The following is a 26,795-nucleotide window of genomic DNA, read 5'->3' as shown; positions in this document are numbered from 1 at the left end:
GACTCAAATACTTAATATAACAATAATAACAATAAATATCTAGCCTTGGAATGAATCTGCTTTTTGGCTGCTGGGCAATACTAATCATAGTAACCAGATAAAGGGGGCTTAATAGTACATAAACATAGAAAAATAAAAGTTCATTGCAAAATGGGCAAATGTATGTTGCAGCATCACACTTAGTTAATTCAAACATAAACTTTCTAAGTAGGAATTTTCAATCATATTATCTTTTAGCTACTGATTACACTGAAAACTATGATTGGTTGGTAGAGTTAAAACCTTTCTTGAATTACAAACCTGGCACTTTTCCTGCAATTTGGTTGCCAGGATACCAAGGCAGTAGTTTGAAAGATGAACTGCAACATGAATAGAAGAACTTTGGTTGTTTGATGACTTACCTTAGCAACTAGATATTGTCAATTCCAAGTAAAAGAACAGCAAAATGAAAAAAGACAATTCACGTTACAAATTCGATTAAGATGCGAGGCACTAGAGTGTCAGGTATTGGAGAAGGAAATGCAAAGTAAATAACATTTTAGATGTAAAGCCAAGCCTTCTAACTCATACCCTTATAAAGGTGGTTCACCTTTAAGATAACTTTTAGTGTGTTATAGAATGTAATATTCCTAGCAAGTGGTCTTCATTATTTTATTTTTTTTATAGTTTTTGAATTATTTGCCTTTCCAGCTTTCATATAAGGGTCACTGACCCCACTAAACAAAAAACTTTTGTTCATTGAAGCTACAATTTTGTTTTTATTGTTACTCTAATCCTTATCTTTCTGTTTAGCCCCTCTTCTATTCATATTCCAGTTTCTGCCTTTGTGTTTTGTAGATAATACTTTTATTCTCAGATTTATATTTATTGTAATGTTTTAAATGCTCTATTTACAAGGCAGTGTAGGTAACCACTTGTATTTAAATTAAATCCATGCAGTGCAACCTTCCTAGTTAGATTTTCTTAGAGAGCCCCTGATTTTTCACATGATCTGGAAAAATTGATGCAGTTTAGGAACTAATATGAAAATAGGGTGCCCATTAATTACCTTTAACTTTCTCTCTTTGCTCTGAAGTTTTCCTCTCACATAGAGGGGTTGTAAAGTCTGTATAGTGTAAAATAAGTGCTTATTTTTAGTGTTGAAGTAAGTGAAGTTACCCACCCAAGTATATATCCTAGTATAAGTGGGTGTTCCTGAGCACTCTGCTGAAAAACATTACCTCACCACAGTCAGAGCCCAACACCACAGTTTAATACACATAAAATAGATACAAAAATGGCAAATACACATACATACATACATTTTCCCTTGAATATCAATACCAATAAATTCTGGCCATGTTAGGGTCCACATATAGGTATACTTTCAGGGTTGATAAAAGGCACAGTCTACAAACTATATGTAGCCTCAGGATTCTTTTAACCCACTGTATAGATTTCCCCTTTAACTAAAAAGCTGATCCTAGTATAACCCAGTTTACCTTTCTCACCTGCAGCAGTATGGTTGCTTACTATTTTGGTGCCACTATAATGATTTATCTGCAGTATAGAGTATCTCTATGGCAGTTTGTCTCTGTGAACTTCTGTTGATCAGCACTCTTTTCCTTGCAGCAGGACGCCCTCTGGTGGTGGGTAGGTCTATAGGTTCTTATTGAGCTCTAAAAGCATCATTTTGTAGCCCATTCACTAAACACTGATAATCTTACTAGTGAATGTCCCACTACCTGCGATTGGCATCCACTTTACCTGTTCTTTAAGTTCAGTCACAGCAGCAGCAATCAGACCACCTTCCTGTGTATCACATTCCCTTACAAACTACAGATAAAAAATGAGGTGCCTTTCTAAGATTTCCAGCCTTCTTTACAATTAACAATTGAGCAGCTGTGGTCTTGTTTGACTTCTTTTAACTACAGATCTCTCCAGCATCCCCAGCACAGGTTCACTCCTGTAATAGAGACTGTCCAAGCAGTCAGCAGTCTTTGATGTGACTATGTTATGGAGGAAAAATGATTGAACAGTGCTTCCATAAACCAGAGTGAATCTCATGACCAAATTGTTGCTTTATATAGACTTGTAGAAAGGCTGGTTATCTAGTTATGATGTGGTGCAATCTATTCGTCATCTCACATATCTTGCTGCAATAACACCACATTGGTCTTAGTCATAGGGCACCCGGGCATCACTTCATAAAGCAGTGTGGTTCCCCTGAGGTACCAGATACACTATTGCCACTGCTTTTACACTCTTGGTGGAATGACGGGTATGTCCTATTTAGTAGCAAGCAGTAAACCCATGACTTAATAGCCTATAGATGGAATTAGCCAATCAGGGGTGAGTGTGGGAAAACATTATACATGCTCACTCCTGAATTGCACTTACAGGTACTTATTAGAAATGAGGATTGATGATAAGATGATAAGATTATGTTTTTAACTTTATATGTCGATTTTAACAGAAGACAGGGGGCTTTGGCTAATTATGTGGGAGTAACCCTGAAAAATAACTAAGCCTAATGTTGTGAGATGCATTCCTTTTCAAGGCACTTGGACCATTTGCTTTTTGCTTCCGCCATAGCAAAATACCCAAACAGCACTAATATCTCATTTCAATAGAAAATCATGTATTAAGACGTGTATTAGACATCGGTTCAACTGCCATTAGTATGCCTGGATGAGTCCCACTATTAACTGCACATTAAAATAGAACCTGTAATAGACATTGATGGAGAAGCAACTTTAAAAACTATGTAAGGTTCATCATAAAGGTCGATGTAAATACACCAATAAACTGTCACAGTAATGATGCTCTCTGTCAAAAGAAACACGTAATTTCTTTCCTTTTATTTTGTACACATGGTTCTCAGTATTAGACTTCCTTCTCTCAGCTCCATGCCTCCAGGGCATGTGCTTGAGCACGCTCAGCTTGCTCCTCTCCCCCGCTCCTCTCCTCTCCGCTGTAATCTGAGCTGCCAGTCAGCAGTGTGTGAGAAACTCAGGCAGTAACATCACACCAAACTAAAACGGCAGTTGCTATCTTAAACAAACAGAAAGTGCTTCTAGGAATTTTTATTCAGGTATGAAAAGCATTCTACAGAATAAATATAACATTATAGATTTAACTATTGTGGCTAATCTATTGGCAATAAACTGCCTCAGGAGCTTTCCTTCTCTTTTTTTGCCATTCCTGCTAGGGGAAACTTTTTAATGCCCCTTAAATTTCACATGGAGCTAGCCATATTCTTCATTTCCAGAGTGCTACAGCCATGTGACCTGTACGAGAAACTTCAGTCACACTTTACTGCTACCCTGCAAGTTGGAGTGATATCACCCCCCTCCCAGCAGCCGATCAGCAGAACAATGGGAAGGTAGTAAGACAGCAGCTCCCAGTAGGTATCAGGATAGCGCTCAATAGTAAGAAATCCAAGTCCAGCTTGGGACTCCTCCAGTTACATGGGAGTAGTGGAAACAGGTTATCTGAAAGCAGTTCTAAGGTGTAGCGCTGGCTCCTTCTGAAAGCTCAGACTCAGGCACAATGCATTGGGATGGCGCCTACTCACCAATATTATAGCTAAAAATACATTTGTTGCTTCAAGAACAAAATTTTAAATGGTTGAGTGAATTATTTGCTATGTAATTATGAAATAAAAAGTACACCATAAAAATCATGACATTTTCTATTATGATATTACATAAAATATCCCATTCCCATTAAACTAATTTAATTTCGTAACTAAATTCTAATCTAATTTCAATATGAAAAACATGTTTCTCTAATTGTATTTGCCGCTGGATAATGCTCAATGAAACACTGTTATTTGAATTGATTTACTGTGCTCACACACAAACCAAGGTCACACAAGCATGGTAACTTACATCAGCCAATGAATGGACAGAGCTCTGTCTTTTACTCCCACTCATCTTGTTACAGTTAGAGCTGCGTTATTTCCTGTCAGGTGATCAGTGAATTACAAACATAACATGACAAAATGGGGGTTCAATGTTAAATATGAAAAAGGGCAATGTTTATTTATATGTTCTGCCAGATTCACAAGATTCTTTGATCACTTATTAGGATATAAATGATCTGACGTTCAGAACATATAGTTCTCCTTTGACTTGCAGTTTTATACTGAAAAATATTATGTTCTGTAAGCATTCTGCTGGGAGAAGCTCCCTTTCCTCTCTGTTGCCATGGCACCAGGTGGTTCTGAAAAATATCAACAGGGAATGTGCGTATCGTGGGGGAAACGGCAGTGTGTGCAGCATGCCACCGAAAATATAGCACATTGGGGACCCAGGAAGTCTCAGGCCCTTCCATGGAACAGAATGTTCACTACAAATGCACATTTCTAACTTGACTGGGGGTTGGGGGATGGGTTCTAAAACAGGTAACGCCAAGGAGAGTTGATAGCTCCAGGTTCTCGGGTTATGATTGATATCTCTGACAACCTCTAATATCAGTAACACAACAGCTTCCTGTAAACCATGGTTATCAGCAGGGTTGGACTGGGGTACCAGGAAAAATCCCAGTGGGCCCAGACCAGATCCCCGCTGCTCTCCTCTGGGCCGCTGATCTCCCTCCACCAACGTGTCCGAAGGTAACTGTATTGTACACGCGCTTGAGGTAGGGGGTTGGGCTGGAGGTGGGGGGCCCAGGTGGGGTGTGGGGCTTCTGCACCCCCCTGTCCGACCCTGGCTACCAGTAAGAAGCTACAAGACAACACTGCTGGGCAGCACAGAAGATTTTTGGCACAAAGTTGTAAGTTAAGGAAAACACAACGGGATGGTTTTCCATACCTTAAAGGACATGTCAACCCCCCAACCAAAAATTTTAGCAGAGAAAAGCCTCACGGCACTGTTTAAATACCTGCCACTCCTGTCCCTCAGAAGCAAACACTGAAGCTGCAGCGATCCCTTGGAGTTTCTCTCACTGCAGAGCTGGGTAACTCCCTCTCCCCCCTCCCTTCAGAATCTCCTTGTCTGCCTGGCGTGCTGCACATGCCCAGTTCCAAGCCATTTTTATGAGCATGCTCACTTGAGATGAATCTCTTCTCTACACAGCAGATGATTGAACTCTTTAACCACGCCCACAATCAATCCTCCAATGAGCCGATCGCATAGGCAGTTGCTATACTAACTCTGCCTTTGTAAACAAGCACTCTCTGCTCCCTCTCTTGGAACACGTTCTTCTGACTGCAGGCAGGAAAGTTTAACCTTTTCACTGCTGAATCTGATCTGCAGGCATTTTACAAGTGAGTCTTGCAAGTTTAAACAGTGTTTGCTGAAATACTTAAGCAATGTACACTTCATTCCTGTTTAATTTTATTGTTGTTTAATGCCCTAACAGTTTCATTTTAAGAAAAAAGCTGTCTGTACAGCTTTGATTAAAAAAGCAGAAAAAAAAAAATCCTTGAAGAGGTCAGGCTCGCGCTCTCAATGATGTCACCGGCAAAATGGCCGCCGGGTGACATGAAAAAGGGAGCAGAAAAGAATGCGGTGGTGCAGGCTGTAGGAGGAGATTGAGGGAGCGGCACTTATGCGGTTTAAGTGGGGGTAAGGCGCCCTATCCATTAGAAGTGAAATTAAAATTAGGGTTGACAGTCTGCTAAAAATCATTTAAAACATTAAATAAACCCATTAGAATTGTTTTGCCACCAATATGGCTAAGTTATCATCAAGCACAAGCCACTGTTTTATTATTGCAGAGAAACAGAAATACATTTTAAAAATTAGAGTTATTTGGTCATGATGGGCTCTGATTCTGAATATACGTACTATGATAAATATAAAAAATAATAAGCTGGCATAAATATATTCAAAAAAATTGTATATACAAATGAAATGCATCAATGAAGCCCAAGAAATACCTAAAATACTTGTTGACCTGGGTGTACATCCCCCAGGCCCGTCACCATGTGTATCTACAGCCAACTCGCAATGGAAAAATCCCAAGTGAAATACAACTCACCACCACCGGAATTAGGTCTGGGTGCGCAAAGACACGAACCCAAAGCCTAAGGGAGCAAGCTCAAATCATCAGGATGTCCGGTGAGCTGTTTTCCAGATGATTCGGGCTCTGATTCTGAGCTTGCTGGATAATGGGGTTCTGGATAAAGGAATGCCATACCTGCACCTTTGCTTATTACACATTTCATTTATCAAAATATATTCTTTAATCACAAGCATTATTTTTGATTGGGACTGACAACCATTCAGTTTATTTGGATTTAATATTCCCAAAAAAGATGTTTCGGGAGCAGAGATTTTCTCTTTGTGTAAACCCAAAAAACTGTGGTACAAATACACAAAAATAGCATCAATTTGGCAAATTACTTGTGATGAATGCAGTTTCCCCTGTTCAACCTGCTCAAGGAACCCTGGGACCCCGGTGCAAGCACCAGAGCACCCTACCTGGTATACTCCGTTTCTCCTACATTTTTAGCACTTTGCACTTGCTTTTGTGATCATAAATGAGGCTCAAAGTGTTCTCAAATGTTTAAAGAGACATATTTACATATTTTAAACACAATATTAAGGACTCTTAAACGCTTGCAAAGGCAGCATGGGGATCTCTCTGTCATGGTACCAAGTGTGTTTGTTTCTCTGCGAGGGAAGCAGCAGATGGCAGCACTTGTCCAGTAATGCTGTGAAACTGTACCAGCTGTATTGGTGTAAACTGGACAAAAAAAACTCTTTTTACTAACTTTCATGAGCAGCTGGAGGGCTGGGTGCTGGAAACCTGTGGTTTTAATGCATAAAAGAAGTGGCAAATGTTTTTAATTTAAAATTCATATGTCACAGAATGTTCTCTTTTTATCTTAGAAAAGCTTGCATTATCAGTTGGGTGGTCTCTTGAAAATAATATCAAACTATCAATGGCATGCAGCCTGATCTATGATACCTTGGGCTGTCACCTCATCCCTTTAATATCAGCCATATATTGAATCCACATCCTGCATGGCTAATTTGCAATTTATTTAGGTAATGCCACACACGCTTGCCGAAAATACGTGCCATACGCCCCATTTGCTCCTACCTGTGCCTGCACCTGAATGAATGGAATACGGTTGGGTGCAGGCACATGTAGCCCAAATCTGCATAGAAATGTGAGAGAATGCTAAGTCTTGCATTTTTATGAGAATTTCGGCTACATGTGCCTGAGCGTATTCCATTCATTCTGGTGCAAGCACAGGTAGGAGCATATGGCGCGTATTTTTGGCAATCGTTTCTCGGCTTGCCGAAAATATACGCCATGCGCATGGTGTGGCATTAGCCTTAAATGCATGCTGCAGATTGAGCTGATTTATGTGCAGCCATGCAGCATGCATCTAATCTAATCGCTAATTAGCCATAATTTAATATGTGGCTGATATTAAAGGGGTGAGTTGGCAACCCTAGTGATGCTTCTTCTCGCAAAGCTTTTGTGTTCTATATTTTACCTACAAAAAACAGAACTTCTGCTCTATGAAATAGCTCTGAAGCATCTGTGCTTCCGTTTTACAGGTATGGCGTCTCTTATCCAGAAATCTCAGAATTAGGGGAAGGCCATCTCCCATAAAGTCCATTTTAAGCAAATAATCCTTTTTTTTTAAAAGAATGGTTTCCTTTTTCTCTGTAGTAATTGTGCCTGTGTGTATCTTTGCATTTTTAAATGTACTGGAGCTGGAGCTGCTTTCTCTGGCAACAATAGATTTGGTGAATACTCTTAAAACACTTGTTGGCAGGTCGATTTACTATTCTATACATAAAATAAACTATGTCCATTTATGGTCTGTTTAAGGGCTCTTACACATAGGTGTCTCACCCAGCGTTCTTCTGTGGTGGAATTTTCCTACGTCCCACTGTGGGGAAGTGCAGGACGAAATGCAACCCTTTTTCCCTTACCGGCCGGTACTGACACAGGAGCATCCAAGCACCAAATGCAGGTGGAACTCATCAAATTGTGTTCAGCTTCTGGATGCACCTTAGGCAAAATAATTAAATCTATGCAGTGTCGGACTGGTCCACCAGGATACCAGGAAAACTCCCGGTGGGCCAAGGTGTCAGTGGGCCCCCCTGCTCCTCACCATTTGGCCTGTTTCATGGTCATTTCCTATTTTTGAATGGGAAGAAAGAGTAGAAATAGATGGAAGAATAGATGCTAGCATGTAAATAAAAGAGACTAGGAGAATAAAGAGGTTGGGTGAGGAAAGGAGGAAAAATAGTTTGGAGAGCGGGCCCCATATCTAAGGTTTTCTGGTGGGCCCCTGAGGTTCCAGTCCGACACTGAATCTATGAGTTCATTTATTAACAAGGGGCAAGGTATGTCAATTCTTCTATGAGTTGAACAGTGAGCATTTGGTGACATCAGAACACATGCGTGGTTACATCACGGGCAGGTTTGGCCACAGTCCCCCAGCAGGGCAGCAGTGTAAGTTGACTGCTTTCCCAGTGGTGTAACTAAATAAAGGGCCAGAGGGCAGGGTACAGGCTGCCTACATATAAGTTTTAGTAGCCATTGCACATATTTACACCTGTGGTAATTGGTGAACAAATTTGTGCATATTGGGATGGACAGAGGAAGGGAAAGGCTGTAATTTCGGGAAGCAGTTTTTGCATTATGTGTATAGACAGGCATGGATTGAAATTCAGCATTGTTTTGCGAAACTTCTGCAAAATGTCATGGTTCCATCAAAAAAGTTGTGCGTGTCAAAATCCACCGCTCATTACTAATTATATGCAGAAAAACTATTTCAGCTGGGCCAGTTTGTGCACTTTGTACTCCTTTTTATAGACAAAGCTATTCAAATCTAATAGTTCTGCACAGAAAGTTATGCTTTCTTAATAAAGTTTCTCAGTAGCTATCAAAACAAAGTGGATTTTGCAGTTTTTTTTCTTCCTTTTCAGTCTGGTTATAATTAGTACATCCCTGCCATGAAATCCTATTTGCATGTGAAATAGTATCTACAATTATTACAAAGTAATTCTGGATTGGAAAATCTAAACAATCTGTATTTGTTGAATAAGTGGTGTTTGAATGTTGCTCTGTTAGAAATAGGTCACACCATGCTGAGGGCATTCTTCGCCTGCTTACTGAATTAGCACCCTTTTGAACTGTATTATCTGTAGCAAATTCTCAAGATTAAGGCCCCATCAGAATACAAACACTGATCCAATGTAGTAAGCTCATTTTTAAACGCAACCAAAACCCAACAAGTAACAAGAGTATTATAAAATCCAAGAATTCCTTCTTTAATTCCATGCTAAGATCTCTGAATAAGGGCACATTGTGCCGGCTATTTCTGTCTTTCATTGTGCAAATATGCCTCACGATTTCATGCTTCTTAGAGATGGAAGTTCCATTTTCTGTTTCTCTTTGTCAGTCTAATTAGCATGTACTTTTCAAATATACAGTATATACATGTACTGATTATATCTCCCATCCACACGATTGTGTTTAACCTTTATGCACATAATTCTTTTCTGTTTGGTCTTTAAAAAATTCTTTAAACTGACTGCAGTAATCTATTGAACTTAAAATGATCAGTGAGAGAAAATACCAAGTCATGTTACTCTGTAGACCAGCGATGCCCATCAGATGGACCTGTCCATGCCCAGCTGTGGCCCGAATGCAAGGAGATCCACCAGGAAGCCTTTATTCTACTACCTACCCTGGCTAGGACAACTATGTACATGCATTAAAGACTATGTGGATCTAATTAACAGATTAGACCCCATTCTGGGCCCAATGAACTGCAACCAGATCAGATCTATAACCAAAACCACTACCAGCTGGCTGCCATAAACCACAAGTGGTTGTCATAAACCCTTAAAGCAAAGTTATCTGAGGTCAGTGGGAAAAGGGTCGGAAGAGAAGTCTATTTGTAGCTCATGAGTTGACCCATAACCCACATCTCTGTCTGCATCAGCATTATTTCTGCCCAGTAGCCACAGTTTTTGTGGTTATTACTAGGTACCTGATTGTGTAGGGCTAGAATGCATATATAAGTACATCATCTGTATGTCTACATTAGCAATAACTAATGGAGATACTGGAAAGGCATATTAGTTGAAAGCTTTAATTGTCAGAGGCTACCGTTTACCCATCACCTCTGTAGTGTGTCTTCTCCCCCTTTGTTTTACAAGTAAATTAAAAATGTTTTCATATGATAATCCACAATTAAAATGGTAATGCTTGGTTTTACATTAATAATGATTAATAGCAAGCATAGTCTTGCAGCATTTGGTAAGTCTTTCATGAAATTGCCTACAGTACAAAAATCTTATCAGCTTCTTATAAAACTGACCCTATTGTTTCTATTTGTACCTGCAGTTATGCTGATGTTGTGGAAACAATACAGTTTTTATTTAAAAATATTTAGCGCAACATGGCGGTGCAATGGTTAGCTTTTACTGCCTTGCAGTGATGGGTTCTTGGTTCTTTTCAAGCACAAACACTGCAAGAAGTCTGTCCTTCCTGTGCTTGAGTGGGTTTCCTCGAGGTACACTTTCCTCCCACATTCCAAAAATGTGTTAATTGGTTCTAAATAGATTTGTCCATAAGGCATGTATGTGATGCACTGTAGGCTCCACTGGGCAGGGACTGATGTATAATCTCTGTAAAGCAGTACGGAATATGTTGTGGATATATAAATAAGAAATAATAAAAGCACAGAAATAGTATTTTATTGCACATATTTGGGTCAAACCGGAAGATCTCCACTAGAATGCACTCATATTTAAGCAGATTTACACCTTTTGAGTAATAGCAAATAATCAGCAATTAGCTGTAATTCTGTTCATTAAGTAATATCCGTTTGTGCACTGTTGAAAATCTGCCAGTGTATTATTAGTAAATTAGGCTACAGGCAACAGCAAAAGTGGGTTCTCACGGACCCCTGTCTGTATTAATTTAAGTAATTCTACTCTATACCTTGCCAATATGCAATATATTATATGAGAAATATTGAGCTGGTCCTGCCTACACTCTTTCTTGTAGCAGGGCTACACACTGGTTTTTTTTTTAGTAGCCCAAGCTCACAGGGCCAAAATTTGAATCTGCCCTCTATTGGCCCCTAGCAGTATTGCCTGGAAGCAGGGCCAGAACTAGCGATAGGCAAAGAGGCAGCTGCCTAGGGTGCACTTAAGGGGGGCTGAAATTATGGCACTCCATCCTGTTAAAAGCCTATATTAAACCAGGGCAGCAGGAGCAATGGTTCCTGCCCTGGCTTAATATAGGCTTTTGAAAGGATGAGTGTTGAGCCAGTGGGAGGACTGAGGCGGAACTAGGGAGTTGCAGTGGCAAGAAGAAGGGTGTGCTGTTTTGGCTGACAGAAGGAAGATGGCTGACAGGGGTAGCAAATATCAGCATGCTACCTATACCTCTTAGCCTGGCTCTGCCTTAAAAGAAGGTTGGTAAGCTCATCAAGGGATTCTCACCTAAAAATGTGGAATATTTTCAGGTAATTCATTTTAGGTGAAGGGCTATTTTACCTGTTTAGCCTCTTGGTTGTATGGTCATTCATATATAAAAATATTTGTAAGCTATAATAAAAAATAAATCTAGTCCATTTATTTCCATTCGCCATTGGTTTCAGGGCTCGCACAAACAGGCGTTTGCATTCCCCTGCGGTGGAGTTCTTCCATGTTCCGCCATAGGGTTGCACAGGACAAAATGCAGCCCTCTCATTTTGCATTTCGTGCATCGCAGGGGAACCCAGGTCCAAATGCCCTATGTATGAGCCCATAGACTTGTCAGTATATGAATTGTACTTGTCCTGATTCATTATCTCTGGCTCAAGAAGTTATATCACCAGCTGTTGGTCGCAATTGGCTACTGTAAGACCATCTTTAATGAGTATGGGAAAGCAAAGCATTAGTCAAGTTGCTGTTTCACAAGATCTAGATCCTAATCACTCCTACAAATATTTGCTTTGTTTTCCAGTTCTGTGAAACACTAAAGAGGATTATCCGTGACCAGAGAAGCGTATTTGTTTCTGCGGCTTCAGGAATGGCGCTAATGCTCTGCATCGGCTTGGAACCTTACATCACCTTTCCCAGTCTCCTCATCACCTTCATATTGTGGATGGCAAGCTAGAGAAAGGAGACCGAGCCGGGCAAACGTTGTGTGTACATATGTAACATAAAATATTTATGGGAGGGGGTGCAAAGTTAGAACATGGGAATCACCACAACCATTTCATTTTTAATTCATTCTGGCCTTATTTTGAGTCAGGTTTTTTATCACATACTTGGGAAAGAGACTCAATGTAAAGGTTCTATGATAAACTATATGAAAATTTAGCACACGTATTACTTTTATATACATTTTTCTCTAAGTTCTAAATATCACAAAATAAAATACAATTTAAACAACCACTGTGATTTCTTCTGCAACAAATACATTCTGTCAGTATTCTTAAGAATGTGTTTCTTTTATATTATCAAACATATCCATCTTGCTTTTTCATTGTGACTTTTTCGTATTTTTTGCGTTTTTTTCGTCGCCATCATGACTTTTTCGTAAATTGTCGCAACTTTTTCGTAGCCGTTACGACTTGCTCGTATATTGTCGCGACTTTTTCGTATTGAGCGCTCGTAAACAGCGGGCAAACCTTTCAGACTTTGAATGATTTTGGAAGCCTCCCATAGGACTCAATGGCACTCTGCAGCTCCAACCTGGCCCAAGGAAAGTCTCCCATAGGGCTCAATGGCACTCTGCAGCTCCAACCTGGCCCAAGGAAAGTCTCCCATAGGACTCAATGGCACTCTGCAGCTCCAACCAGGCCCAAGGAAAGTCTCCCATAGGGCTCAATGGTACTCTGCAGCTCCAACCTGGCCCAAGGAAAGTCTCCCATAGGGCTCAATGGCACTCTGCAGCTCCAACCTGGCCCGAGGAAAGTCTCCCATAGGGCTCAATGGCACTCTGCAGCTCCAACCCGGCCCAAGGAAAGTCTCCCATAGGGCTCAATGGCACTCTGCAGCTCCAACCCGGCCCAAGGAAAGTCTCCCATAGGGCTCAATGGCACTCTGCAGCTCCAACCCGGCCCGAGGAAAGTCTCCCATAGGGCTCAATGGCACTCTGCAGCTCCAACCCGGCCCAAGGAAAGTCTCCCATAGGGCTCAATGGCACTCTGCAGCTCCAACCCGGCCCAAGGAAAGTCTCCCATAGGGCTCAATGGCACTCTGCAGCTCCAACCCGGCCCCAGGAAAGTCTCCCATAGGGCTCAATGGCACTCTGCAGCTCCAACCCGGCCCAAGGGAAGTCTCCCATAGGGCTCAATGGCACTCTGCAGCTCCAACCCGGCCCCAGGAAAGTCTCCCATAGGGCTCAATGGCACTCTGCAGCTCCAACCCGGCCCCAGGAAATTCTCCCATAGGGCTCAATGGCACTCTGCAGCTCCAACCCGGCCCAAGGAAAGCCTCCCATAGGGCTCAATGGCACTCTGCAGCTCCAACCCGGCCCAAGGAAAGTCTCCCATAGGGCTCAATGGCACTCTGCAGCTCCAACCTGGCCCAAGGAAAGTCTCCCATAGGGCTCAATGGCACTCTGCAGCTCCAACCTGGCCCAAGGAAAGTCTCCCATAGGGCTCAATGGCATTCTGCAGCTCCAACCTGGCCCAAGGAAAGTCTCCCATAGGGCTCAATGGCACTCTGCAGCTCCAACCTGGCCCAAGGAAAGTCTCCCATAGGGCTCAATGGCACTCTGCAGCTCCAACCCAGCCCAAGGAAAGTCACGATACTGAAGCTTGAATGAATCCGAAACTTTTGTACTCGGCGCAACGGCTATGAAAAAGTTGCGACAATTAGCGCAAGTCATAATGGCTACAAAAAAGTTGCGACAATTTCCGAAAAAGTCATAACGGCTACGAAAAAGTCGCAACAATTTACAAAAAAATCGCAAAATACCGATCATTACGAAAAAAACGCATTCGGGCACTTTTCGGACGTTTGTGGATTAGTAAATGTGCCCCTTAAGGTATGAAGATTCAAATTACGGAAAGACCCCTTATCCGGAAAACCCCAGGCCCATTTTGAATAACAGGTACCATACCTGTAGTGTAAATTGCCACACTCTGATAAACCATATCCCAACACCCCTTAGGGCGAAGATATACGTGGCGATTGAAAAAGTTATGGCAAATTATCTGCACATGCACAATGAAAGGATTTGGGCACTTGATGTCCCTCTGCTTTCTATAGTAGGTGGTGAATAGATTCTCTGAAAAGCAGAGGAAGTTCAAGTCCCAGAATCCAGCACTTCACAATGGAACAAGGTTAGGGAGTGGTTGAATTACACTATGAATCTGGAAACAAAACGTGGCCTGCAGACATCATTATTATCTGCTTCTTTCCAATATATATATATATACATACATATATGTTCCTAAACCTAACGTAACAGAGAACAGCCCATAGTCAGCAGAAGAGACGATGGAGAGCTATTAGGGGCCACTCCAGAGGCACAGATATTCACTGCCAGTGCTGTGTTGCTAGTACAGAAGTCCAAAGCATAAGATGAAGCATTTCCAGACAATTTTTCAGATGTAATTCTCATTTAATTAGCATGCAGGACAGGACAATCTGGTTCCCTCTGGTCCTTTTATATATGATTTGTGACTGCTAATCAGGAAAAACTGCAGCTGATAAGCCTAACTCATTTGATTTCTGACATATACAGACCCAAGCTGTGCCTCTACATTACTAATGTTGTCCCGAAATTAATTTCTCCAGGGCAGAAAATAAATGGTTAAATGTAAAACCACCGGTAATAACATGCAACTCAGTAAAAATCACAGGGGGTTAATAAATAAGCCCATACATTTGTCAGAATGTATTTTTCTGCTTATGGTTACAAGCTGTTTTGTGTGTTTATTCAGATCAGAAGAACTATGAGTCTAACAAAGTCTCAAGCTGCTTCCTTGCTTGGGTGTTTGTTGCATAAACACATTTTGGTTCCTATTAAAGATTTCTTCAAAACAAAGTTAAAATTATCACTTCATATAATTATATATATATTAATTCTTTGGAAAGAGTTTTCAAAGAGTAAATTTATACTTATACATGTACATTGTGTAATTAAGCATATAGTTATAACTGTATCAGTTAGACATGATGCCATTTTTAAATGAAATAATTTGATACAGTAGATAGAATCCCATGGGCACTTGTATAGTACAGTGTATCCCTATAATTACAGTCTGACCTACATAAACCTTAATGGCTGTATATGAAATTGAGAAAGGAACTCTGCATTATGCATTTTTTCGTTGCAGTGCCCAAGGGGGCTTCTATGAAGTTCCAGGGTCTGAGTGAGGAGTACAACCTGTGCAGTTCTGCGCCTGGACTGATAATATTCCATATCCAAAGTTCATATTTTTTAAGAAAGTCTTCCTTTTTAGGCACACACTGGCACATCCAAGTGCCAACCGCCATTGGAAGCAACATGGTGCATTTCACCTACATTTGGGGCTTGTATGTGTCAGTACAGGCAGATAAGAAAGAATGGGCTGCATATTGTGCTGCTCTCCCCTGCAGTGGAACTCAGGAAAAATCCTCTGCAGGAAAACACAGGGTGAAACGCTCATATGCAAGAGCCCATAGAGAAATATTGCTCCCTTTTAATGTATTGGGGGTCAATATCTGGCACTCTTTAGCATGAGAAATGTGGGAAAAGGTAAGGTGTTCAGATGAGCCCAAGGTTCGGGACAAAGAGCAAAGCATACCTCGTAAAACATCAAATATGCAGTGAACTCAAACACAAAAAAACGCCATGGTGACTTTTATTTTTTTCCGCAAGCAGTACATTTTAAAAAACAAAAAAACGCAACAGAATATTCTCCCTCATGAGAGAAAATCACATAGTTCCATTCATTTTCAATGAGCTTCAAAAATTTGTGTTTTAAGAAACTGGTAAAATAAATATATGAGTAAAGTTGTTAGAGAATATTCCCACCACACAACCTCGCCAGCTTTTACTTGCTGAGTATTATATATCACAAACATTCAAGAATTTAGAAAATTTCACCTCTGCATTTTGCTTGATTTTTTTCTAATCAAGAAAAAATGTCAACTTGATTTTTGATAAATCAGCCCCTAGGTATCTTATTAAAGGAACAGTAACACCAAAAAATTAAAGAGTTTTAAAGTAAATTAAATGTAATGTACTGTTGCCTTGCACTGGTAAAAGTTGTGTGTTTGCTTCAGTAAAGGTGGCTATACACGCACCGATAATATCGTACGAAACCTCGTTTCGTACGATATTCGGTGCGTGTATGGTATGTCGGCGAGTCGACCGATATCGCAGGAAGCTGCTGATATCGGTCAACTCGCCGATCGGACCAGTTTGAAAATTTTGATCGGGCGCCATAGAAGGCGCCTGACCAAAATCTCCCTTCATCGCTGAATCGGCAGAAGGAGGTAGAAATCCTATTGTTTCTATCTCCTTACCTGCCGATTCAGCCCTGACTGTGTGTGGCGGATCTGACAATGTTTCGTGCGACCGATGGTCGCATGAAACATCGTCAGATTGCCACGTGTATGGCCAGCTTAACTCTACTATAGTTTATATATAATAAGCTGCTGTGTAGCCACGGGGGCAGCCATTCAAGCTGGAAAAAAGGAGAAAAGGCACAGGTTACATAGCAGATAACAGATAAACTCTGTAGAATACAATAGTGTTTTATCTGTTATCTGCTATGTGCCTGTACCTTTTCTCCTTTGAATGGCTGCCCCCATGGCTACACAGCTACATTCTTTATATAAACCATAGTAGTGTTTCTGAGGCAAACACACCAGTTGTACCAGTGCAGGGCAGCAGTGTATTATATTGGAATTTCTTTTATACACTTTCATTTTTTGGTGTTACTGTTCCTTTAAGTCTGAAGGTACAATAACCAGTGCAGAAGAGAATCTCTTGGTCTCCTAAAAATCTAACTTTGTTAAAAGTTCAACTTCCAGCAGGACGATGGCATCAAACTCAGGCCAAAGTAACACTGGGGCGGCTCAAGAACAAATTCAGTTTCAGATTATTTTCTAACATAAAAAAATTTGACATCAAATAAGTTATTTTGAGTATCAGTTCTTTCAAATAAAAATATCTCAGAGAACAACATTTCATTGTAAGATTTGTTATTCTGCGCAATTGGAACTGGTCAAGGGTCAGACTGATTATCTTTTTATCGTAAGATCATATACTGTACTGGCATGAAAATTAACCTGTTGTGATGATCAAGTATTAGTAAATAAGGTGCTTACACAGGGGCGTAACTACCAGGGGTACGTGGGGTGTGACTGCTCCCTCCTCTGGCCCACCGGAGAAGGAAAATAACCGCCAGAGAAGAAAAAGGAAACATAGACATGGGCCTGGCCAGGCTTACTTACGTTATTGTGCTTACAACCCATAAAGGCTCATTAACTTAGGCAAAGGGGTGCAAAAGCATGATACTTTGGGACGGTTGAGAATCTACCCCTGTGCTTCAAAAATCTGATTGCTGTGGCTGCACTGGGAGCCATTGTGTCAGCCCGGGTGCAGACACACTAAGTGGAATTGCAAATGTTAACAGTTTTGTCCTGATTTCCGTATAGGGGCAGATTCTCAGCCTGCACTTATCCAGGAATATGGGGCTTAATTGGGGCCTGCACCCAGTGGTGCTCCCTAACCTGCATCTGGGGAATGAAGGCTGTGCCCCTAGAGCATTTCTAGGAACTGCCAGTGCAGTGTATTGGCTTCATGACTGACTAAGGGCAAATGTTAAAGATTTCAGGCATTTCATGTCATGTTGAAACTCCTTCCTGGTGACAGATCTGCTTGTCATGGCATGGGATTAGCACGGGATACATTTCAGACCTGCCTGTCTTTTAGGGATCTGATCAGGAAAATGGAGCTGATGACAGCACTGTTCCCAATTCTGTGCTCCAGCATTGATTAGGACTATATAGAGATCAGTGTTACCCCCCCTCCCCCAAGTCAACCATTTAAGGTCAACTGCCTACGAAAAGGGCTATTCTACCAGTGGACTGAAGGCATCTTGACTTGGGAAGTATAAATAAACACAGCCGTCTAGTCACACAGGAATGAGACTCAGAAACAAAATATGTGAATCAAACCAATGTGTACTGTATGATTATAGAATTAAGCAAGATAATCATAGGTCTGTTCTTGCAAAGACATCCAAGAATACTGCACTTAAACATGGTTAGCCAGAAGCACATGCATTGCCGGCATGGGGGCAGTTTCCTACGCAGTTTCTTACCCTGTGGTGCCTGACTGATTGCTGAGGTATGCGGATTATTCTGACTCCTTGCTGCCCATAAATGGCAATAGTTGGATTTAAAGAGCCATACTCCTTTCCATTTCAGTCCAAACACTGTTCCAGTTGTTTAGTGGCACAAACATAAATAACATCAATTAAATATTTGCATACAATAAAGGCTACAAATACATGTTATTGTAATTCAATCTGGGTAGTGATGTTCCCAATTGGTAAAGAAAGGTTTAAACTCATTGTTCTAAGCTGTTCTGAAATGACTTGAAATCATCAGTCAAACTGGCTATATCGAAATTTTGCAAATACGGCCAAAAAAGCATCCCGGACAGTCAGGAAGTTCAGTAAAACTTAACCTTTATTCATGTTGTTAAACCCCTCTGCCTGACGCGTTTCGTGCATGCGCACTTAATCATAGGCTTACTTCCCATCATACACATAGGGCTTAAATAGCCCATTCATTAGTAACAACACATGATATAAAACCCACATGATCATTAAAAGAGAAGAAAGAAAAGGGTCAAACAAAATGCAAACAACATATAAACATGAAATATAAAATATATAACAAATATATTACAAAGCAAGCTCACTTGAAAGGAATATAGCAATTAATATCAAAAATGGAATTTAACCCATTAGGATGGCGAGTGCCTAGTATGAAAATCCATTTAACCTCCTTACGTAAGAGCTTAGTCCACATATCACTGCATCGTTCGTCCGGAAATACCCTGTCAATTACCTGAATTTGTAACATAGTTACTTCACCCTTGCAACATTCAAGGCTTTTTTGGCCGTATTTGCAAAATTTCGATTGATCCTTCCAGGCTACGGGTTCGGGGCATTTAGCACCCGGACCACACAGAGACTGCGGTGAGTTATAGTTTACAGTTTACCGTTTGATTTTCCTGCATCTTAGCGAAGCACATCCAGTGGCTTGATTTTCCTGCTCTATAACGAAATACACCCGGGTCCATTAACTTTTAGGTATGGATGTCTAACATAATTTTGGATGTGGTATGCATACCTTAATTTGGTGTGCCAATAGATTCTGATTTTGATTTTCTGTTTTGTATTTTGTTTTGTTTTTTCTTTTCAAACTGGCTATATGCCCATGTTTCTGAAGTACCGCAAAAGGTGTTTAAAGGATGACTACATTCAGCCAGCTACAGTATATGTGTTAATATATAATCTGCAGTAGTTGTACAGCAACTATATTGTATCTGTGATGGGGTTGCTGCATGCTTCTACCCCATTTTATTTCATGGCCGCCGTGTATGACAGTACCCAATATAGAGGGGCTGACGTGTGTATATTTGCCACAGAACTTAGTAAAACAAAAAGCTCCGCCCATAAAATCCTCTAAATAATAGACATCTTTGAAGGTAACTAAAAGCCAAGATAGCATTTGCAACTGAATTACAATTGAAAATTCCCTTGCCCACAAATCCTTGAGTGCCAAACCAATCTCCTTCTCATATTGCCATTGTCTCCCATAGGCAGCACATTTCTCATTCCAGAGAGGGCATGTGTGTTTTGACCATTGCCATTCTTTCTAAGAGAACCACCAATCTGGACTGGCAGTCCATAGATTCTGGCAAATGCCAGAGGGGCTGCTATAAGATGCCATAGACAGTCACTATTTATTGGCCTGTGGGAGGCTGTTTGGCCTCTGTGTACTTGAGATGCCAGGGCCTATTTTGAATCCCAGTCCAGGCCTGAGGGCCACTGCATTCACAGAATATACATATGGGCACTTTTATAAGAAAACTCAAAAGATAATTCTTCAGAAATGTTTGTGCAGAAATGTCTTTTATAATACTGTGATCAAACTTTAATGGGGTTGTTCACGTTTAAATTAACTTTCAGTATGCTGTAGAGCAGTGATCCCCAACCAGTGTCTCAGGGGCAACATGTTGCTCCCCAACTCCTTGGATGTTGCTCTCAGTGCCCCCAAACCAGGTAGTTATTTTTGAATTCCTGACTTTGGGGCAAGTTTTGGTTGAATAAAAACAAGTTTTACTACCGAATAAAGCCTCCTGTTAGCTGATAGTGTGCATAGAGCCTGCCTAATAGCCAGTCGCGGCCCTTATTTGGACCTCCATGAACTGTTATGATGCTTGTGTTGCTCTCCAAATCTTTTTACATTTGACTGTGGCTCACGAGTAAAAAAGTTTGGGGATCCCTGCTGTAGAGAGTGCTATTCTGACACAATTTGCAATTGGTTTGCACTTTTTATTATTCGTGTTTTTTGAGTTACTTGGTTTTTTATTCAGCAGCTCCCCAGTTCAGAATTTTGGCAGCTAACTGGTTGCTAGGGTCCAAATTACCCTAGCAACCAGGCATTGATTTTGAATAAGAGCAATGCAATTGTTGCATTACAGAGAATTTGTATTTTGGCTGCCAGGGTCAGTGATCCCTCTTATAAAATATAATAAATGAAGGCAAATTGAAAAGCTGTTTAGAATTAGCCATTCTATGGCATAACCTGTACTGAAAGTTAACTAAAAGGTGAACAACCCCTTTAAGGTGTAGCAGTTCTAAGACTTTTCACTAAGGCTGTGTCTGATTCCAGCTGCTTTGGGATCCTTGGAAATGCAATGCCACAACAGCTGGAGGGCTGCTTTAATAAATAGGCAAAGGGGGTATTACCCAGGACCCTCCAACCCCCTTACATGTTTAACCACAACATCTTTTGAATGAAGGATCTTCCCGAGACCATCATTTTATTACTGATGCACAATATTAAAATGTATATACTATTCATTGAATATCATTGTAATGCAGTCTTTCTTTTCTTGGGCAAAGACACAACAGTTGACTTAGCAGGAACATCCTGCATTATTTTTTGGGACCTGCTATACCATGTGCATCCACAATGTACTTTTAGCTGACTTTGGGCTCCCCACCTTTCTTTTCTTAATATTGTTTAAGAATGGATTAACTCCATGCAAGTTTTCCTGGTCTAAACTTGATGAACATTAATATTGCTGTGCATACAGCGCCCAACCCTGAAACAGGTCCTGAAATAACTGCAATACAACTGCATTATCTAACCTAAAAGTCCCTTTTCGAGTCTTACCGGAAGCACCGGCCCAGCAGCAAGTGTTCATGAGAATAATTACGCCTTTAATGTATAGAGCTCCAGGCAAGGAACTCAGTACAAATTGCCAGATAACTACCATACAATTCCTTCCCATTTTAGTATCTGAGAAGATAATGCATTGAGTGTTTAAGGAGCCAGTTACAAGTAAATAGTACATTTTGAGTATGGTGCATCTGGTTCTAAACTGGTAGAATTCACATGTACATAGAATATGTGAAATGTTTTATATCTTCAACTATTTTAATCTAGGGTTTGAATAGCTGCCAAGCTACAGTATACCAGGAAATTACTAGGAGTCCAGTAGTGCAGGCATATTTTCAACTTAGACAAAAGGGCTAACCATGGGCAACTACGGGAGCTCTAAGCACCATCAATGTTGGCAGTTAGCAGGTATGTCTAGCCTCTCTTTGCTGAGTTTTACATTCAGTGCAAGTTGCAGAGCACGGTGCTGTCAGGCAAAAGGGAGCGCTGGTTCCCTGGCTGTCCCCACATCCGAGTGAGACACACTGGTACACAATGGTTTATCACTAGTTTCAGCCCTTAAAACAAAGGACCCTAAAATATAGGGGTGGGAAAGCTAAGGGCGAATTATAATAAAATCTGGCATTCAGTACTTGTTACTATGCTGGATTATACTGAGGATATAAAAAAGAAACCCTTTGAAGTATGTAAGGCAGGCATCTGGATTCTGTAGGGATAGTAACTCAACTCTCCCTAGCAACCAACCAACCAGCAATTACCATTTATTGGAGTAAACATTTGTTTGGTTATTGTATTTCCCTGATTTATTTGTATAGGATAAAGGTTGGGATTTTATTACTGCAAAGTTCCATTTGTATAAAAATGTATACTATAATAAAATATAATGATAAAAAAATGTATGTAAAAGAATGCAATGTACCATAATAGAGATATGGCTTAATGATCTTCCCAGGTCTGGAGCACCAGTTGATAAACAGAATCATGAAATCGTGTACACGTCTTCAGGCCATGTACAGCTATTGTACGTACAATATTATTATAACCAAGTACTAGAATATTATGCAGTACAGTACATACAGATTGCATATAAAAACTGACCAATGAAAGAAGGTAATAGGGTCCCGCTTACAGGCTTATTATAATCTGGACATTGTGGGCTTTCTTTACCCTCTGCTCTAAGGAAGGTGTGCACAGATCGCTGGCCCAAGGCATAATAATGCCTATCCTACAGAGGCCTGCCAATACATTCAGCAGTTATCAGGAGAATAGTAAATCAGCCCTCTCACTGAGGTCTTTGATCACAGAACAGAGCCTTCTACTACTTTAGTTAGGCTTTAGTTCTTCGTTGATGTCTTTAAAGGGGTGGTTCACCTTTGAGTTAACTTTTATTGTGGTGTAGAGTATGATATTCTAATACTATTTTATTATTTGTGGTTTTTTAAGTATTCTCTTTTGTTCAGCAGCTCTCTAGTTTGGAATTTAGCAGGTACATTGTTGCTAGAGTTCAAATTATCTTATTAATCAGGGGGTGATTTGAATGAGAGACAGGAATATTAATAGTGTCTGAATAGAAAGATAAGTAATAAAAAGTAACAATAAAATTATAGCCTCGTAGAGCAAAAGCTTTTGGTTGCAAGGTCAGTGATTCCCATTTAAAAGTTCAAAAAAATTGAGGAAGAAAGAAAATAATTTAAAAAAAAACCTATAAAAAAGAAATAATAGTTGCTTATAACTGGCCATTCCATGACACTTAGCTAACTTAGGGTGAAGCACCCCTTTTGAGCAGGATCAGTAGGATCTTGTGCTATAACAGGCAGTAAGGACATCTGTATTCAAGATAGAGTTATAAACTGAAATAGCTAGTATAGTTATGATGAGACAAAAATTGAGTTATTTGGTCACAACAAAAAGTATTTTGCATGGCGGAAGAAGAACACCGCGTTCCAAGAAAAACACCTGCTACCTACTGTCACATTTGGTGGAGGGTCCATCACGCTGTGGAGCTAGTTCAGTGACTGGAGCTCTTCTTTAAGTCGAGGGTCGGATGAATTCAACCCAATATCAACAAATTCTTCAAGATAATGTTCAAGCATCAGTCACAAAGTTGAGGTTACGCAGGGTTGGATATTCCAACAAGACAATGACCCTAAATACAGTTGGAAATTTACAAAGGCATTTATGCAGAGGGACAAGTACAATATTCTGGAATGGCCGTCACAGTCCCCTGACTTGAATATCATGGAAAATCTATAGGATGATTTTGAAGCAGGCTGCCCTTTATGTGGCAAAACTGTGTTCCAGGCAACATACACGGACTCAAGTATACTGAAGTATAGGAATGCAGCTGCACACCCAGGCTCCTAAACTACCTGTGCACAGTCCAAGGGGGATCGGAACCCTATCAATTTATAGTAAAGGCAAAATAAGGACTGGTACACAAGGATACAATGATGTGGGGACATCCTGTGCATTTGTGTGTGACACAATAAACTCAGGGCATATCCCCGCATCATTGTATCCTCGTGTGCTGGTGCTTAACATACACAATCTCCACTTACAATATGACTATCCGTGTAGGTGTACCCCCCACCAAGCATCACCTGTATTATGGCTTATGGATTAAAGTCCTAGGACTCTGCACTGCTGTTTCTGGCTGCTAAAATGAAGAACCAAAGCCAGCTGATTAACAGATCTGGAGGAAAACCATTATTTATATTAAAAAAGCAACATTTATGACACAAAAACCTTTTTTAATAAGCCATTGCTGTTTATAAAGATACCTTAAACTTATATTGCATTGTCTGTAAAGGCCATGTCAAGTTTAAAACATTTATCAGGTACCTCTGCTGTATAATTTTGACTGGAATCCAGCTCTACACGGTTAAAATAAAGGGTCTGTGTAGTTTTCACCCAGTGCTACCTGGGTCAGAGGTCTGACCTTTTTGTATGACAGCACAAATACATAGAGGCATTTGCCCGGGGCAACCTTGCAGGCTGGGCGCTTTATGAGCAGTAACTGGACATATATCTTCACAACAAAAACAGTGATCACAAAGCTTTTGAAATCCTCTACTTAAATTTCATGTTGCCAGTAACACCTAAAGCATAAACCCCCTCTATCCAATGCATTGTGAGGGGCAATTGATGCCAAGATGAGCCCTATGTCAAGCAAAGCATTAATATTGGATTGATAACACTATAACATTTTAACAGGAAAAGCTTTAATAAATGCATTTTTAAAATTGAGGACAATACTCTTTAAGCCTTTGCCTTATATCCAGTCTGTGCTCATATTCTCATCCATGATTGGTATATGTATGTATCTACTGCACTGAAGGTTGTCCCTGCAATAATAATACCATAATGTAAATATCATATCTTAAAAACAATATTTGCTTTAAAGTGCTACAAACCACCAGAGCAGCGACCGCCTTTCTCTTGTGTCTCTTAACATGTGACAGTTACCAACTGTACCAATTGTACTTATATTTGTTTATTGTAGTGTTTGTGCCCTGTTTGAACTATAACTCTACTGTAAATATATACAGTGCTGCACTATAAATAAAGATATACATACATCCAAATGCTTGCTCTGTAACAGCTTAGGAGATTTTGTTTTGTACCCCCTGATTTATTTAGCTACTTCTTTTCCAGGTTCTCTGGTTCTGCTGTTCTATATGTTGCTCACAAAAGACTTCAGGCCAAAGCACGTCTTCAGGCCATGTACAGCCATTGTACATACAATATTATTATAACCAAGTACTTACTGTATCACTAGAATATTATGCAGTACAGTACATACAGATTGTATATAAAAACTGACCAATGAAAGAAGGTAATAGGGTCCCGCTTACAGCCTTATTGTAATCTGGACATTGTGGGCTTTCTTTACCCTCTGCTCTAAGGAAGGTGTCCCAAGGCTGGCCCAAGGCATAATGATGCCTATCCTACAGAGGCCTGCCAATACATTCAGCAGTTATCAGGAGAATAGTAAATCAGCCCTCTCACTGAGGTCTTTGATCACAGAACAGAGCCTTCTGCGCCTCCATACAGGGACATCAGACACTGAGTGACAGGATATTTCCAGCCTTCCTAATCACAGAACTTGCTCCATCAAAGAAGCAATCACTCACAGGCCTGTCTGAAGAAATTCTCTCCAGATCCAGACACTAGGGTCCCTTGGCCAAATCAGAGGGCAATTATTAGAGATGGTATAGTTGAATGTGAATTATTATTTTCTAGTCTCCAACTCAGTGAGTTTGTGTGTTGTCCATCAGCGAGAGACAACTGTGCTGTCATGAGAACGGTCATGCCCCTAATCCCAACCAACATTCTCGCTTCCATACATTACCTGCTGGTAAGTCTTCAGTCTGAGGACACTTTGTTAAAGGAACAGTAACACCAAAAAATGTATATATTTTAAAGAAATTAAACTATAATGTACTGCTGCCCTGCACTGGTAAAAGTTGTTTGTTTGCTTCAGAAACATTACTAGAGTTTATATAAACCCTGGTATACAGCCATGGGGGCAGCCATTCAAAAGGAGAAAAGGCACAGGCACATAGCAGATAACAGATAAGCTCTGTAGAATACAATGGTGTCTTATCTGTTATCTGCTATGTGCCTGTGCCTTTTCTCCTTTTTTCCAGCTTAAATGGCTGCCCCCATGGCTACACAGCAGCTTATTTATATAAACTATAGTAGTGTTCCTGAAGCAAACACCTCAGTTTTACCAGTGCAGGGAAACAGTACATTATATGTCAATTACTTTTGAACACTTTAATTTTTTGGTGTTACTGTTCCTTTAAGCTTTAGCTGCAAATGCTGCTCACCATGTTAGTCCTGAAAGAAAACTGTGCTTGAGGTCCATCCCAGTAAACCAGGGGTCCCCAACCTTTCATACTCATGAGATCTTCCCTGCTAAAGGGCTGTGGTTGCCTTGGGCTGGTACAGAAGCACAAAACATAATATATAACATTTCTGTCCTACTTCTTTAGTTAGGCTTTAGTTCTTCGTTGATGTCTTTAAAGGGGTGGTTCACCTTTGAGTTAACTTTTATTGTGGTGTAGAGTATGATATTCTAATACTATTTTATTATTTGTGGTTTTTTAAGTATTCTCTTTTGTTCAGCAGCTCTCTAGTTTGGAATTTAGCAGGTACATTGTTGCTAGAGTTCAAATTATCTTATTAATCAGGGGGTGATTTGAATGAGAGACAGGAATATGAATAGTGTCCGAATAGAAAGATAAGTAATAAAAAGTAACAATAAAATTATAGCCTCGTAGAGCAAAAGCTTTTGGTTGCAAGGTCAGTGATTCCCATTTAAAAGTTAAGAAAATAATTAAAAAAAAAACCAAAAAGCTATAAAAAAAGAAATAATAGTTGCTTATAACTGGCCATTCCATGACACTTAGGGGCTGATTTACTAAGACACGATTTCGAATCCGAATTGGAAAAATTCCG

The 26,795-nt window shown here is 40.3% G+C and overlaps 1 protein-coding gene across 3 annotated transcripts in view; it reads left to right on the top strand.

Moving 5' to 3' along the window:
• LOC100485159 overlaps positions 1-12,354 on the top strand; it is a 64,254-nt gene extending 51,900 nt beyond the window's left edge. For all 3 annotated transcript variants that reach the window (XM_012955626.3, XM_012955625.3, XM_012955624.3), the window contains exon 21: positions 11,923-12,354. In XM_012955626.3, coding sequence (XP_012811080.2) covers positions 11,923-12,075 — 153 coding nt within the window. In that variant the 3' untranslated portion in view covers positions 12,076-12,354. The remainder of the gene's footprint in view (positions 1-11,922) is intronic.
• Positions 12,355-26,795: the final 14,441 nt, after the last annotated feature.

The sequence above is a fragment of the Xenopus tropicalis genome, chromosome 1 (assembly GCF_000004195.4).
Source record: "Xenopus tropicalis strain Nigerian chromosome 1, UCB_Xtro_10.0, whole genome shotgun sequence".
NCBI classification, from domain to species: Eukaryota; Metazoa; Chordata; class Amphibia; order Anura; family Pipidae; genus Xenopus; species Xenopus tropicalis.
Note: the sequence above shows the minus strand (reverse complement) of the source record. Positions and strands in the feature narration are given on the sequence as shown.